This window comes from Pristiophorus japonicus, chromosome 11 (assembly GCF_044704955.1).
Source record: "Pristiophorus japonicus isolate sPriJap1 chromosome 11, sPriJap1.hap1, whole genome shotgun sequence".
Lineage (NCBI taxonomy): Eukaryota > Metazoa > Chordata > Chondrichthyes > Pristiophoridae > Pristiophorus > Pristiophorus japonicus.
Window position 1 is genome coordinate 62,730,180 of NC_091987.1, and position 17,844 is coordinate 62,748,023.

The window sequence follows — 17,844 nt, forward strand, 5'->3', positions numbered from 1 at the left end:
AACTGGCTGGCAGACAGGAAGCAGAGAGTCGGGATAAACAGGTCCTTTTCAAAATGGCAGGCAGTGACGATTGGAGTGCCACAGGGCTCAGTGCTGGGACCACAGCTCTTTACAATATATTTTAATGATTTAGATGATGGAATTGAGTGTAATATCTCCAAGTTTGCAGATGACACTAAACTGGGTGGCGGTGTGAGCTGAGGAGGACGCTAAGAGGCTGCAGGGTGACTTGGACAGGCTAGGCGAGTGGGCAAATACATAGCAGATGCAGTATAATGTGGATAAATGTGAGGTTATCCACTTTGGGGGCAAAAACACAAAGGCAGAATATTATCTGAATGGTGGCAGATTAGGAAAAGGGGAGGTGCAGCTAGACCTAGGTGTCATGGTTCATCAGTCCTTGAAAGTTGGCATGCAGGTACAGCAGGCAGTGAAGAAGGCATATGGTATGTTGGTCTTCATAGCAAGGGGATTTGAGTATAGGAGCAGGGAAGTCTTAGTGCAGTTGTACAAGGCCTTGGTGAGGCCCCACCTGGAATATTGTGTTCAGTTTTGGTCTCCTAATCTGAGGAAGGACGTTCTTGCTATTGAGGGAGTGCAACGAAGGTTCACCAGACTGATTCCAGGGATGGCTGGACTGACATTTGAGGAGAGACTGGATCAACTGGGCCTTTATACACTGGAGTTTAGAAGGATGAGAGGGGATCTCATAGAAACATACAAGATTCTGACGGGACTGGACAGGTTCGTTCCCGATGTTGGGGGAAGTCCAGAACCAGGAGACACAATCTTAGGATAAGGGGCAGGCCATTTAGGACTGAGATGAGGAGAAACTTCTTCACTCAGAGTTGTTAACCTGTGGAATTCTCTGTCGCAGAGAGTTGTTGATGCCAGTTGATTGGATATATTCAAGAGGGAGTTAGATATGGCCTTTACGGCTAAAGGAATCAAGGGGTATGGAGAGAAAGCATGAAAGGGGTACTGAGGAATGATCAGCCATGATCTTATTGAATGGTGGTGCAGGCTCGAAGGGCCGAATGACCTACTCCTGCACCTATTTTCTATGTTTCTATCCAGAACTGGATGTCGGACAAACAATCTCACAATTTAGATACTAAGTAGGGGTCGAGAGAAGTGGTGGAGAGGTAGAGTTGGGTGTCGTCAGCGTACATGTGGAAACTGTAGTTATTGTATTATAGAGATACAGCAGCAATTTGCACACAGCAAGGTCCCACAAACAGCAATGAGATAAATGATTGGATATGATTTAGTAAAATTAGTTGAGGGAGAAATATTGGCCAGGACACTAGAGAATCCCCTACTCTTCTTTGAGCATTGCCATGGGATCTTGTACATCCATTGGATCTTGTACATCCATTGGAGTGGGCAGACAGGGCCTTGGTTTAACTTCTCATCTGAAAGATGTCACTTCCGACAGAGCAGCACCACCAAAGTGTCAGCCTGGATTACATGCTCAAGTCTTTGGAGTAGAGCTTGAACTTACAACCTTCTGACTCACAGGCGACCACGCTGACCTTGGACTCGTTTTCGATTGCCTAAGATCATAGTGGAATTTTTGTATTTCACAAATCCTGAGGATTTGGAAGGTGTGATTATAAATGCAAGTTGTTCCATTCTAAAATATCTAGACAATGACTCTTGTTGGAAAATGTGTTTGGATATTGCATGAGATCAAGATAAGACTATTTTGTGATGCTCATAATCAATTACTGATTATGTTTAGATTCACACAAAAATTGAGTACTTGGATGAGATACTGTAATAGTTTCTCAGATTGCACCAGTGCCTTCAAGAGATAATGCCAGGAATACAAATACTACACTGCAACAGCAACTTGCATTTATATAGCGCCTTTAACATAGTAAAACATCCCACTTGCATGAATATAGCACCTTTAATATAGCACCTTTAAACATCCCAAGGCACTTTATGGGGGGTAATATGCCAAACCATGGTGGCAGCTGAAGGCTCTGCAAGAATGACGAGATGAAGGGAAGGTGGGATACACAAAAAGCCAGAGGACCAGTGTGTGGAGGGGCTATAAGGCTGGAACGGTGACAGTGACAAAGGTAAACTAGCCCTCCTCATTCTTCTTGACTTGTCTGCAACCTTTGACACAGTTGAACACCCCATCCATCTCTAACGCCTCTCCAGTTGTCCAGCTGGGTAGGACTGCACTTACCTGGTTCCATTCTTACCTATCTAATACGATCTGGATGAGCAGAAATATTCTCAATTAAATATTGGGAAGACCGAAGCCATTGTTTTGGTCCCCGCCACAAACGCTGTTCCCTAGCCACTGACTCCATCCCTCTCCTTAACATGTCTGAGGCTAATCATAGAAACATAGAAAATAGGTGCAGGAGTAGGCCATTCAATGAGTTCATGGCTGAACATGCAACTTCAGTACCCCATTCCTGCTTTCTCGCCATACCCCTTGATCCCCCTAATAGTAAGGACTACATCTAACTCCTTTTTGAATATATTTAGTGAATTGGCCTCAACAACTTTCTGTGGTAGAGAATTCCACAGGTTCACCACTCTCTGGGTGAAGAAGTTTCTCCTCATCTCGGTCCTAAATGGCTAACCCCTTATCCTTAGACTGTGACCCCTGGTTCTGGACTTCCCCAACATTGGCAACATTCTTCCTGCATCTAACCTGTCTAAACCCGTCAGAATTTTAAATGTTTCTATGAGATCCCCTCTCATTCTTCTGAACTCGTGAATACAAGCCAAGTTGATCCAGTCTTTCTTGATATGTCAGTCCTGCCATCCCAGGAATCAGTCTGGTGAACCTTCGCTGCACTCCCTCAATAGCAAGAGTGTCCTTCCTCAAGTTAGGAGACCAAAACTGTATACAATACTCCAGGTGTGGCCTCACCAAGACCCTGTACAACTGTAGTAACACCTCCCTGCCCCTGTACTGAAATCCCCTCGCTATGAAGGCCAACATGCCATTTGCTTTCTTAACCACCTGTTGTACCTGCATGCCAACCTTCAATGACTGATGTACTATGACACCCAGGTCTCGTTGCAACTCCCCTTTTCCTAATCTGTCACCAGATAATAGTCGGTCTCTGTTTTTACCACCAAAGTGGATAACCTCACATTTATCCACATTGTACTTCATCTGCCATACATTTGCCCACTCACCTAACCTATCCAAGTCACTTTGCAGCCTCATAGCATCCTCCTCGCTGCTCACACTGCCACCCAACGTAATATCATCCGCAAATTTGGAGATACTACATTTAATCCCCTTGTCGAAATCATTAATGTACAATGTAAACAGCTGGGGCCCCAGCACAGAACCTTGCGGTACCCCACTAGTCACTGCCCGAAAAGTACCCATTTACTCCTACTCTTTGCTTCCTGTCTGCCAACCAGTTCTCAATCCACGTCAGCACACTACCCCCAATCCCATGTGCTTTAACTTTGCACATTAATCTCTTGTGTGGGACCTTGTCGAAAGCCTTCTGAAAGTCCAAATACACCACATCAACTGGTTCTCCCTTGTCCACTCTACTGGAAACATCCTCAAAAAAATTCCAGAAGATTTGTCAAGCATGATTTCCCTTTCACAAATCTATGCTGACTTGGACCTATCATGTCACCTCTTTCCAAATGCGCTGCGATGACATCCTTAATAATTGATTCCATCATTTTACCCACTACCGATGTCAGGCTGACTGGTCTATAGTTCCCTGTTTTCGCTCTCCCTCCTTTTTTAAAAAGTGGAGTTACATTGGCTACCCTCCACTCCATAGGAACTGATCCAGAGTCTATGGAATGTTGGAAAATGACTGTCAATGCATCCGCTATTTCCAAGACCACCTACTTAAGTACTCTGGGATGCCAGACCATCAGGCCCTGGGGATTTATCGGCCTTCAATCCCATCAATTTCCCCAACATAATTTCCCGACTAATAAGGATTTCCCTCAGTTCCTCCTTCTTATTAGACCTTCTGACCCCTTTTATATCCGGAAGGTTGTTTGTGTCCTCCTTCGTGAATACCGAACCAAAGTACTTGTTCAATTGGTCTGCCATTTCTTTGTTCCCCATTATGACGACTTCTGATTCTGACTGCAGGGGACCTACATTTGTCTTTACTAACCTTTTTCTCTTTCGATGTCTATAGAAGCTTTTGCAGTCCGTTTTAATGTTCCCTGCATGCTTCCTCTCGTACTCTATTTTCCCTGCCCTAATCAAACCCTTTGTCCACCCTCTGCTGAGTTCTAAATTTCTCCCAGTCCCCGGGTTCGCTGCTATTTCTGGCCAATTTGTATGCCACTTCCTTGGCTTTAATACTATCCCTGATTTCCCTTGATAGCCACGGTTGAGCCACCTTCCCTTTTTTATTTTTACGCCAGACAGGGATGTACAATTGTTGTAGTTCATCCATGCCGTCTCTAAATGTCTGCCATTGCCCATCCACTGTCAATCCTTTAAGTATCATTCGCCAATCTATCCTAGCCAATTCACGCCTCATACCTTCAAAGTTACCCTTCTTTAAGTACTGGACCATGGTCTCTGAATTAACTGTTTAATTCTCCATCCTAATGTAGAATTCCACCATATTATGGTCACTCTTCCCCAAGGGGCCTCGCACAACGAGATTGCTAATCAATCTTCTCTCATTACACCCAGTCTAAGATGGCCTCCCCCCTAGTTGGTTCCTCGACATATTGGTCTAGAAAACCATCCCTTATGTACTCCAGGAAATCCTTCTCCACTGTATTGCTTCCAGTTTGGTTACCCAATCTATATGCATATTAAAGTCACCCATGATAACTGCTGCACCTTTATTGCATGCACCCCTAATTTCCTGTTTGATGCCCTCCCCAACATCACTACTACTGTTTGGAGGTCTATACACAACTCCCACTAACGTTTTTTTGCCCTTTGGTGTTCTGCAGCTCTACCCATATAGATTCCACATCATCTAAGCTCATGTCCTTCCTAACTATTGCATTAATCTCCTCTTTAACCAGCAATGCTACCCCACCTCCTTTTCCTTTTATTCTATCCTCATCATAGGCAGTCCCTCAAATCGAGGATGACTTCACGTCAAGAAGTTCACAGGTGTTTCAATGAAGGACCTAAAATTCAATGTCTCGAACTAAATCTTGAAGGGTGGAAGATGCCTGTGTTTGGATTTTAACAACTTGTGGCCGTTGCACATCAGCCACCACACGGGCTTGACAGAGCTAGGTCTTAGTCCAGTAGCAAGGATTAACCAAGATGACTGGAGACCAGCTCTGCTGCACGGACCTAGTGCACGCACACATCGCAGTTTGGGCTGGTCCGTGCTGCCCCTGGGTCCTGATCAAGTTCCTCTACAATCTCTCCCCACTCCTTTGCCCCGACCTCGCCGCTCCTGCAGTACCTACCCACGCTCCAATCACTGACCTGGACCTGAGTGATGTCACTGTTCGCAACCTTGGTGTCATCTTTGACCCTAAAATGAACTTCTGACAAAATATCTGCGGCATAACTAAGACGGCCTATTTCCACCTCCGTAACGTTGCCGGATTCCGCCCTTGCCTCACCTCATTTGCTGCTGAAACCCTCATCTATGCCTTTGTTACCTCTAGACTTGACTATCTAACACACTCCTGGCCGGCCTCCCCTGTTCTACCCTACGTAAACTTGAGGTCATCCAAAACACAGCTGCCTGTATCCTAACTCGGACTAAGTCCAACACTTCGATTTCAAAATTCTCATCCTTGTTTTCAAATCCCTCGATGGCCTCGCCCCATCCTATCCTATCTCCAGCCATCCCACCCGGCTGGAGATATCTGCACTCCTCTAATCCTGCCCTTTTGAGCTCTGGAATTCCCTCCCTAAACCTCTCCTCCTTTAAGACACTCCTTAAAACATACCTCTTTGATCAAGCTTTTGAGCATCTGCATTCATTTCTTCTCATATGGCTGTGTCAAATATTTTTGGCTTATAATACTCCTGTGAAGTGACTTGGGATATTTTATACATTAAAGGTGCTATATAAATACAAGCTGTTGTTGGGAGGAGTTTACAAGATAGGGTGGGGTGAGGCTGTGGATTGATTTGAAGACAAATACAAGAATTAATAATTAAATGCATGGTGGAGGGGGAAGCACTTGGGGCAATACGCAAGCAGGACCTGGGCAGGATAGGTGGATACAACAGTTGGATTTTGCTTAGCAAATTGAGTTTGTGGAGGATGGGAAGCCAATAAGGAAGGAAACAGGAGAATTCAGAGATGACAAAAGCATGGATAAAGATTTTAGTGATAGTGGAGTGGAGATGGAATTAAACAGCATTCCTAGATAAATTATAATATAATTATCTAACATGTTGTAAAATTGTTGTGAAGCACCTTGGGATGTTTTACTAAGTTAAGGGCACTAAATAAATGAGTGCTATAATAGGTTTGCAGTTCACCACTGGATTGTACAGGGCATCCAGATTTTGTATGTTCTGCTTCAACATCTGTTTTGAATGATATAAAATTGGCCTGTGGCAAAATAGCAAATGAATCTTTTCACATGATTTGGTGCATCCGTGATAGCCACTGCAGTCAAATAGCTTACCAAAACTCCAGCCCAGTGATCTGAGAGATCATGCCCTAAAGAACACTGTGGGGAGAAACGAATTGGGTGGGAATGCCTTCCTCCCAGATTGTATATTTTATTATAAAAAGATGGGATTAGCTACACAAGCTCTTGACTGTTAAGCATTTCAAGCATACCACTAGAACGCAGCTTGGCATTACGCTATTGTACACTTCTAGCTATTTCTGCATTGGAAAAAAATCTAACTTTAGTTCAGTCCAATTCTCCCTACATTTACCAAAATAAAGGCAGGAAAGCTACAGTACAACTCCAGTGATTTTCTTAACATTTGTCACTATAAATATCATGGTAAAAAGTAGTGAGGTCCTGCAAATTCTTGCTTCCAAATGCTATGTCCACACCAATCAGGTTGAATAAAAACTAAACCACCATTTTGAATGGTATATGATGGATGGAATAAGGGGAGCATATATTTGTCAAGGACAATTTATTTTAAGGTTGATTATGGGGAGCAGCAATTAATAGCCGTCAAAACGCCCATCTGTTAAACCCCCACAAGAAATAAATTACCCACTTTTAGGGAGAAGTGAAAGGGAAACTGCAGTCTAAACTACAATTTAAATTATACAACTGTTCGTTTAAGCCTGAAATTAAGCCTTGTTAACAAGTTGCTACATTTATGGGCTTGAACCGATCTTGCATTCAGGGTAGAGGTTAACTTCAATTGTATGGGGAATTCCTTTTTATACGGTGCCATCTTGCAGTTGGTTTAATATAAATAGTTAGAACTACGAACAGGAAGAATTAAAAAAGTCACCGAAACTGTAACCGTGATTTACTTTGGAAAGTGCGGAGATGTGACCGTGACGTTTTTGTTGGCACCGAACCCATTCTTGCCGCGTCCCCTTTTCCATTCCTCGTCTCAACCATTTAACCATCGCGAAAAGGTGGCCTTTGCTGAACTGTTTACATAATTAAATAAACTAGTAAACACCAACGCCCACATCATTCTCCAGTCCAATAAACCCGCGCCCAACAAAAATGGAGCAAAACTAAAGTTGTGCGCAGCGAACATTCCTTTTATATCCTGACGAACCCTAACCTTGTTGACGTGTATCGCGATTTCAATGATTGTCATTTTCACTGTCCAATGAGGAGCTAGCTGATACCGGCGCCAGTTCCAAAATAAGAAAGTCAGGGAGACGCAGTAGCCAATGGTTGTCAGCATTAGTCGGAAGGGGCGGGCTCTCGTGTCAGTTGATCCCGCAGCACGAACTGACGTAAATCAACACAAAGACACGTGGTGTGGGTGGCTGCTGGTCATTGGTGGGGAGTGGGTTTGCTGGTTGTGCGCTTACGGCGTGGATTCGGTGTGACACAATTACAACTTTCTGCTTTGAAGTTTTTTCTCTTTTTTTTCTAATATCATTTCAATGCTGTTTTAATTTTCCTAAAAAGAAATAAGGACTCCAGCAGCGCATGGTAGAAAGGAGCAAGAGCTTGAAGGATGTGAAAAAAAACAACAAAAAAAGTCCACGGAAATAAAGAATAATAAAAATAAATTGCAAACATTTTTTTTCATCTCTGTCTGTAACCCCATGAAATCCTGTGGAGTATCATTCGGTGATGAGGAAAAGAAAATGGCGGCGGGAAAACCGAGTGAAATTGAGGATGACTTTCCAACTCTGACGCCCCAGGAGAGAGACTCTATTGCAACTCTCGATAGGTTAGAAAATTCTGCAAGTTTTGTGTTGTGTTTTTGATTGAGTTTTAGCGTTTGTGCATAAATTAAAACCGATCTTAACGTATGTCATCTGTCTGTCGTTATCGCACAGCCGACTGTTTGGATTTCTGAAGGTTCATGAAGATGGCGCCAGAACGAAGGCCTTGTTAATAAAGGTAAGGGCTGAGAGAGACCTGCCTTTTTTTTTTGCATTTTTATCTATGTGTAGTAATAACAAACTTCTGCATTAGCCGCTCTCGAACAATAAAACAAGGTTTGAGAAAGCCTTCCCACTTTACAAGGGTAGGCTCATTTCATATTTATTATATATGTATAATAACTTGAGAAGCAACGGTGTATACGAACAGAGACGCTTGGAAATATTGAACGTGTGATGTGAACGAAATGTCTTTTAATTTTTTGTGTGTGGTTACATAAAAATTGGTCACACTTTCCGCCTCCCCCTCATTCTGCTTTGCCTTCCAAGTCTCTGGGCTCTATGCTGTGGGTTTTGTGTTGTGTATGGGTTGAAGTTTCGCTCCGCGTTAAAAATGGCTGCTTCTCCCCAAGATGGCGGGATAGGGAGGAGAGAGAGAAAATAGTGAGAGATTGGAAGGGGAGGACAACAAAAAGAGAAACTCGGGCCAAATTCAGCAGTAACTAATCTGGAATCTGACCTTTGTTGTGAACGAAATTTACTTATTGAAGTGCAGAAAATAGGCACGTTGACGAGATTGTTTATGCGCTTTTCAGAAAAATACACAATGTGATTCTCTCACTCAACCTGTAGCACTAAGCAGTAAATGTAAAACATAATTAAATGGCTGCTATACCATAGCGTCTGTATGACATTGCATTAAACATGTATTTTAAGTCCGGTATACATTTATTTGGTGCAATTGCTGAAATGACATAGCACCACATGTGTTCCAGGAAAACTTTTATATAGAAATAGACATTTGCAAGTGTCTGATTATCTGCACCGCAATATACGCGTTTTAAAAATTAATTTCGTAATTTGATAGTTTTTGTATATATTGTAGTTTATTAATGTTGAATATTTTCGGAGTGTCCGATTTGTCCTGTCTTTGATTACATACATGAAAGGTTTCGGAGAAGAATTGCGTCTGTTTGTGTTTTCAATTGGGTGGTAGAGGTTAAAACCTAGTTTACGTAAGTGTTGTAATATTCTTGTGTCCGGCATGTTTCTGCCGAGTTATAATAGCTTTCATTGGTTCAAATTTTAGATAAATTGTTTTTTATTTGTTTAATTTATGTTTTGTCCAAGTATATTTTTGTAACGTCTTGATTGATGAGACATCAGTCATTATATCTTAAAATGCATATTTATGAGTTGAAAAGTGAATATCAAGGTTTAAGTCACTTACTGGACAGAAGTACTAAACCTTTTATTGAATGTCACTTCATTTAATTGCTGCATAATGTAATGTCGTAACATTGCTTTTAGATTGTTCTAATTAGCTTTATACACTTGTCATATGACGAGACTATAAACAAATAGTTAACTGCCAATTTCATAGTTGTAAGTAAAAATTTGACTGCGTATGTTTGTCTTGTGTAATCAAAATGCTTTTGATAGGATTCTATGAAGCTTCTCTAATGTGGATTATTACATTGCACCCATACCTGACTACTATGGTCTTTCAGTGTGTGAGATGCAAGACTCCCATGACATTTGTCCTTGTTTCTATTAACAGAAAATGGGTTGGGAAATACAGTAGTAGTGAAGTTCCTATGTAACTCGGCGAGCTTATGTATCCGTACAGACCAACAAGATCCCAAGTTTGATCTTGAATTTGTACTAAACACGCTGCTGATCTTAGCTCAGGTGGTGGTAAGGGTTCTACAAAAATAGTTCTACTTCTGACAGCTATCCAGCAACTCTGCTTGAAAGCATATTCTGTGGGTGTTGGCTAATGATAGGATAAGACTGTACAGTAATGCTCCTGTAGTCAAATAGCTGGCTAACACTGCGTCTGCGCACATTCAGAGGCTGAACTCCAAGATATAGTCAATGTATTCACTGAGGCATATGAAAGCACGGGCCTTACGCTTAACATCCGTAAGACAATGGTCCTCCTCCAGCCTGTCCCCACCGCACAGCACTGCCCTCCAATCATCAAGATTCACGACACGGCCGTCGACAACGTGGACCATGTCCCATATCTCGGGAGCCTCTTATCAGCAAAGGCAGACATTGATGCGGAGATTCAACAGCGCCTCCAGTGTGCCAGTGCAGCCTTCGGCCTTCTGAGGAAAAGAGTGTTTGACGACCAGACCATCAAATCTACCACCAAGCTCATGGTCTACAGGGCTGTAGTAATACCCGTCCTCCTGTATGGATCTGCGGCATGGATGATGTTTAGAAGGCTCCTCAAGGCGCTGGAGATATATCACTAACGATGTCTCCACAAGATCCTGCAAATCCCCTGGGAGGTCAGGCGCACCGACATCAGTGTCCTCGACCAGGCTAACATCCCCGGTATTGAAGCACTGATCACACTCAATCAGCTTCGCTGGGCAGGCCACCTAGTTCGCATGCCAGATACGAGACTCCCGAAGCAAATGCTTTATGCGGAGCTCCTTCATGGTAAACGAGCCAAAGGAGGACAGCGGAAACATTATAAGGACACCCTCAAAGCCTCCCATCACCACTGACACCTGGGTGACCCTGGCCGAAGACCGCCCGAGGTGGAGAAAATACATCCGGAAGGGCGTTGAGCTCTTCGAGTCTCAACGCAAAGAACGTGAAAAGGCCACGCGCAGGCAGCGGAAGGAGCGTGTGGCAAACTAACCCCACCGACCCCATCCCTCGATGAATGTCTGTCCCACCTGTGACAGGGTCTGTGGCTCTCGTATCGGACTGTTCAGCCATCAAAGAACTCACTTTGGGAGTGGAAGCAAGTCTTCCTCGATTCCGAGGGACTGCCTATGATGATAACACTGTTCAGTCTTGCACATGAAGAATGGCATCAAAATGCAACCAGTACCTGTGGAGTCACGCTGCAGCAAGAAGCTAATGCCTAGACAGTTGCTAAGAGGAACAAATCTGTATGTAAAAACAACTATATTTTCAGAAGTTACATAATTTATGTTTTTGACATGGAGTTTGTTGATTAACTGCAGCTAACACACTGCAGTTGTTCAGAATCTGTATATAATGTCTTGTGTGTGGCGTGTACTTCCTGTAAGTGTTGCAGCTATTTTCTGTCTTTAGCATATCCTTGGTCTAACATTGATCACTGCCACTGGCAATCAAGTAGTTTCAAAAATATACTCTTTTTAGTGGACTGGTCAAACCCATTAGTGAACTGTCCAATATTTAGAATTTCATTATGAATGTATAATTATAGTCTTCATTAAGTTACTTATTGCAAATAGCTGTCATTCTATTCACCACGACAGTGATGCTGTTAAGAATAAAAGCTATATTTTTTAAACTAAGTTTCAATTCAAACTGCGGGAGTATACTACTGCAGAAGATGTATCCTCAAGGCTTTCGACAAGGTCCCACACAAGAGATTAATGTGCAAAGTTAAAGCACGTGGGATTGGGAGTAGTGTGCTGACGTGGATTGAGAACTGGTTGGCAGACAGGAAGCAAAGAGTAGAAATAAATGGGTACTTTTCAGAATGGCAGGCAGTGACTAGTGGGGTACCACAAGGTTCTGTGCTGGGGCCCCAGCTGTTTACATTGTACATTGATGATTTAGACGAGGGGATTAAATGTAGTATCTCCAAATTTGTGGATGATACTAAGTTGGGTGGCAGTGTGAGCTGCGAGGAGGATGCTATGAGGCTGCAGAGTGACTTGGATAGGTTAGGTGAGTGGGCAAATGCATGGCAGATGAAGTATAATGTGGATAAATGTGAGGTTATCCACTTTGGTGGTAAAAACAGAGAGACAGACTATTATCTGAATGGTGACAGATTAGGAAAAGGGGAGGTGCAACGAGATCTGGGTGTCATGGAACATCAGTCATTGAAGATTGGCATGCAGGTACAGCAGGCGGTTAAGAAAGCAAATGGCATGTTGGCATTCATAACGAGGGGATTTGAGTACAGGGGTAGGGATGTGTTACTACAGTTGTACAGGGCCTTGGTGAGGCCACACCTGGAGTATTGTGTACAGTTTTGGTCTCCTAACTTGAGGAAGGACATTCCTGCTATTGAGGGAGTGCAGCGAAGGTTCACCAGACTAATTCCCGGGATGGCGGGACTGACATATCAAGAAAGACTGGATCAACTGAGCTTGTATTCACTGGAGTTCAGAAGAATGAGAGGGGATCTCATAGAAACGTTTAAAATTCTGATGGGTTTAGACAGGCTAGATGCAGAAAGAATGTTCCCAATGTTGGGGAAGTCCATAACCAGGGGTCACAGTCTAAGGATAAGGGGTAAACCATTTAGGACTGAGATGAGGAGAAACTTCTTCACCCAGAGAGTGGTGAACCTGTGGAATTCTCTACCACAGAAAGTTGTTGAGGCCAATTCACTAAATATATTCAAAATGGAGTTAGATGTAGTCCTTACTACTAGGGGGATCAAGGGGTAAGGCGAGAAAGCAGGAATGGGGTACTGAAGTTGCATGTTCAGCCATGAACTCATTGAATGGCGGTGTAGGCTCGAAGGGCTGAATGGCCTACTCCTGCACATATTTTCTATGTTTCTATGTTTAACCATCATTTTTAATTTGTAAAGAGTGGATGAATTGCAGAAAAATATCTGGTGTTGGCACACATTCTTTACACTTTTAAAAGTTTATAAAGATTTCAAATATCTTTGATTACTTGCTTGATGCACAGTAACATACTGATAGCTTTAACAATATTAATCATTTACTACTTTATGCCTTTATTTTGAATGCTTTTATATATGCTTAGTTCAAGTATTTTCAGAATACTGATTTGTCCATTGGCATGTTTTCTGTGTGCGCATACCTCAGAAATAACACATTCAGCTGGCCAATGGCGTACCAATGTATTTACAAGAACAACCTAAGGATAAAATTCAGGTACTATGAAGGGAAATGTTTGAATAAAACTTTTTTCTTAGTGGCATTTAATTTTTAGTTGGAAGGAAACTCGCCTTGCCCTAATTTGAAGTTTCTTAATTTGAATTATCTATTAATTCAAATTGAAATTTTGCAAGTGCCAGCTGTGGCTAAGTTGGTAGCACTCGTCTCTGAGTCATAAGGTTGTGAGTTCAAGTCCCACTCCAGAGCATGAGCACAAAAGTCTAGGCTGACACTCAAGCACTGCACTGTCTGACGTGCTGTCTTTCGGACGGTAAACCAAGGACCCTCCTGCTCTCACAGGTGGACGTAAAAGGCACTATTTCGAAGAAGAGTAGGATGTCCTGGCCAATATTTACCCCTCAATCAACATGTGTCTGCCAGTGACTCAATTGGTAGTACCCTCGCCTCTTGAGTCAGAAGTTTGTGGGTTCAAGTCCCACTCCAGAGACTTGAGCACAAGAATCTAGGCTGAACACCAGTTCAGTACTGTCTTTCGGATGAGACGTTAAATCGAGGTCCCGTCTGCTCTCTCGTGTAGATGTAAAAGATCCCTTGGCATTATTTTGAAGAAGAGTAGGGGAGTGATCCCCAGTGTCCTGACCAATATTTATCCCTCAATCAACATAACAAAAACAGATTATCTGGTCATTATCACATTGCTGATTGTGGGAGCTTGCTGTGCGCACATTGGCTGACGCATTTCCTACATTGCAACAGTGACTACACTTCAAAAATAATTTCATTGGCTGAAAAGTGTTTTGGGATGTCCAGTGGTCATGAAAAGTGCAATATAAATGCAAGTCTTTTATTTAAAAACAGATTATCTGGCCATTATCACATTGCTGTTTATGGGACCTTGCTGTGTGAAAATTGGCTGTTGTGTTTCCTACATTGCAACAGTGACGACACTTCAAAAATATTTAATTGGCTGTAAAGTGCTTTGGGACACCGAGGTTGTGAAAGGCGCAATTCGTTCTTTCAAATTTTTTTTAAAGAAGATCTCTTGTGTTGTTTCATTAAAATTCTTGCTGCTGGATAATTCAAATATTCAAATGTTCAAACAGGAACCCAACTTTAAATTAAGTACAGTACTTTGTGTCTGGTAGAATATCAAAATTCCCAAGGAACAGGTATTGGATTTGTTAACTGGCTCATGGACCTGTTTCCTCTGACATACGTTCAGTGCAATTTGGAGGCTTTTTGGAGAAAACATGACCTGCAATAGTCTGTTTTATGGATTATTATGTTGCTATAAAGATTCTGTATTCAAAACATTCAATATTTGTGAAAATATGAAGTATTTTTATAGTTATAATTGCCAGTGACTAATCTAAATGACTGACATAAATACAGCACAGAGATGACCGAGTCAATTTGAAAATGGGACTTTTTGATGTTTAACACACCTGTGCATGATAAATGTTTGCTGTACATTTGCTCAGCTTTAAGGAATTACATGGGCTTTATTTGTTTCATTTTTTAATCCAGGAAGCTTCAAAATGGTGTCTGTAAATGAAGTCTATTATGTTGAGTGGCAGATTTTTGTTCAAATGACTAATTTGATGGATGTTTAAAGACTTCATTCATGATGGAAAATTAACAGTCCTATTTGAAGATCATGCAGAAAGTGATATATAGCTTAAATAATTTGCTCAAACCAATTCTTCTTGATTTAAACCTTGCAGAATAGAAATTCTTATTTTGAAATTCTAGGCTATTATAGCAATGAAATTGAAATAATTGTATTCCTATGATGTTCATTTGCTTTATGCAATTTTGTATATGTTCATATGTTCATTTGGGATAAGAGGGGAGGAGAAATATGTTTATATTCTGAGGCTATTTCTATAACAGCTGGACGTATAACATTCCAAGTAGTGGCTATGTTGCTGGAGAAGGTCTGTATAGGATAATGGTAGGAAAGCTGCTTTACTGACCTGTACAGGGCATGTTAAGAAACTGTTTGACTTGCTGGCTGTTCCTATTTTAGCTATTTCTCTTTCAAGTGGTAGCATATACATTGGAGCCTGATATGCCGAAAGCTGTCTGTTTTGGTGTATGTTGCTACACAACTTTATTTCACGATTTACTTCAGAAGTGTCATCGGCACGTGTCATAACATAAAAGTCCTGTTGGAAAACTACTGTTTATATCTACAATAGTTCACATAGCTTGGAAAATGCCCAAATTACATTTATAATGGCTGGTAAGTAATGAGTCAACCACTTTATATTTTTAAAAAAAAGTTTGTGACCCTTTTATCGTGTATGAATTACAAAATTGTGCAGTTAAATGAAAATCACATTTAACATTGAAATGGTCCTCATAATTTTTTTGTTTTGAGAATTTTTATACTATAAACGAGAGCAATAGATTACAGAAGTTGTTCTGTACAAATTCCTCAATTGAGTTTATTGAACTTGTATTTTCCAGTTAAAGATAGAACAAACTTAATGCTATTCAACTATCCCACATTTTTTAATGCTCAATTGTGAAGATTTGTTGAATTTGTCCTTCATCAGTTGCTTTTAGTTGACAATGTATTCTTGATATTGATAGATGAAATATAATGGAGAATGGTGACAAACTGAACTAATAGGCAGCTAGACTGCTGGAAATGACATGACTGCCTTTGCCATCAGTTTTTAAACCAAATTTATTTAACTATTTGCTCTGTGGGAAGCTCTGACTGTGCAGCTAAAGTTTTTTTTACTTAAATCATCAGAAATGTTTGAACTAGCTTTTTTTGTTAATTTTGAGATACATTGGTACCGATTTCTTCAGCTGCTGTGACTAATGAATGGGTGAGATATAATTATGCATTTTGTTCAAGTTTTTCATATTTCTCTCTCTCTCTTCTGTAACTGGAAGACCAGACTTGCCCATTTCTGCTCTTGCAGTGGCAGGATAAGATGGGTGCGGCTGGTGTTTTTTCCCCCCCTCTCAGTGTAGTACACTTTCATGATGTGTTTCACCCAGTTGAGAACTACATTTACAGCTATATTAGATGATATTGAACTAACTGCCATACAGAACTCCTGGCCAATTCATTATCTTTTTCACACAATAATTGTTAGTTTCTGCATATATACACAAATGAAAAACTAGACAATTGAACTCTATCATGCATGATATGTTACAAGCAACTTTATTCATGGACTGATCTAATTCAGCAATTGATTGGTACTATAAAGCACTTTATTAATTCACTCCAAACCACTTTAATTTACAGTTTGAAATTGTTCGATTTGATCTTTGTTTTGGACACACAATGCAAGCTTGATTTCCAAAATATTCAGTTTGACATAATGTGAAATTCAATGATGATGAAAATGACATGCTGTTTAATAGAAATAGGGTCTAAACTGACTCCCCCAAGTTTTATTGGAAAACTTTACTTTCCAAACTAAGGAGGTGTACATAAAGTGGACCGAATTGTCTCCTGTGTTGTAAGTTTCTATGACCAACATCAATAAAATGATTACTCATCTGGAAGGAGAAACAATTTGCCGGTTTTAGTTATTTTGCAGTGACTGCTTGTGGAGCTGGGTAATTATTACTCGTGTTTATATCGCAGAAACAGGCCACTCGACCCAACAGCGCTCTGCTGTTGTTTATTGCTCCACACGAAGCTCCTCCCTCCTTATTCATCTATTCCTTTCTCCCACGTGTACATATCAAGCTTCCCCTTAAATTCGCCTTACGTACTCATGTAGTTCTACATTCTCACTGCTCTCTGAAGAAATTCCTCCTGAATTTCTTACCGGATTTATTAAGTCAGGTGATCTTTTATTTATGGACCTAAATAATAAAATTATGCTTCATTGTTGCCTAGGGTATTTTTTGAGTTTTTAAAGTTTGAGTTTGGAAATGGGCTTGGCTTAGGGAATTTTTCTCCTCAGTAAATATTTGTCTATTTAAAAAAAAATTCTGGATATAGTGGTAGCCAATGTTTGTTTATAGAGGTATGCTTGTGTAAGTGGATTATTGTACATAAATGAAAAGGGAGAGGCAGGAGTCATGTAGCACTAGTGCGAAGGCTGGGTGAGTCATTACAGCCTCTGCCCTGCAGTGTGGGTAGCTCTTCTAAAAGCTTTTTCTCTTTTCTTGAAAAGGGCACCTGCCTTTACTTTAGTGATCTGCTTGTTCTTGTGGGGTAAGACTGAATTCTGGAGCATTTTTTTTTTAGATATAAACAGTAGTGGCTATGTTGCTGGAGACGGTCTGTATAGGATAATGGTAGGAAAGCTGCTTTACTGACCTGTACAGGGCATGTTAAGAAACTGTTTGACTTGCTGGCTGTTCCTATTTTAGCTATTTCTCTTTCAAGTGGTAGCATATACATTGGAGCCTGATATGCCGAAAGCTGTCTGTTTTGGTGTATGTTGCTACACAACTTTATTTCACGATTTACTTCAGAAGTGTCATCGGCACGTGTCATAACATAAAAGTCCTGTTGGAAAACTACTGTTTATATCTACAATGTGTTGACCTTTTTGTGCAGGTCA

General features: G+C 41.2%; 1 protein-coding gene across 2 annotated transcripts in view; it reads left to right on the top strand.

Moving 5' to 3' along the window:
- Positions 1–17,844, top strand: part of kdm6a (lysine (K)-specific demethylase 6A) — a 424,338-nt gene that overhangs the window by 12,434 nt on the left and 394,060 nt on the right. The window contains exons 3-4 of one of the 2 annotated variants that reach the window (XM_070893443.1): positions 8,035–8,302; positions 8,412–8,475. In XM_070893443.1, the coding sequence (XP_070749544.1) occupies positions 8,175–8,302; positions 8,412–8,475 (192 nt within the window). In that variant the 5' untranslated portion in view covers positions 8,035–8,174. Of the gene's footprint in view, positions 1–7,771; positions 8,303–8,411; positions 8,476–17,844 lie in introns of those variants that run through there. The other variant, XM_070893444.1, reaches the window with a different exon arrangement.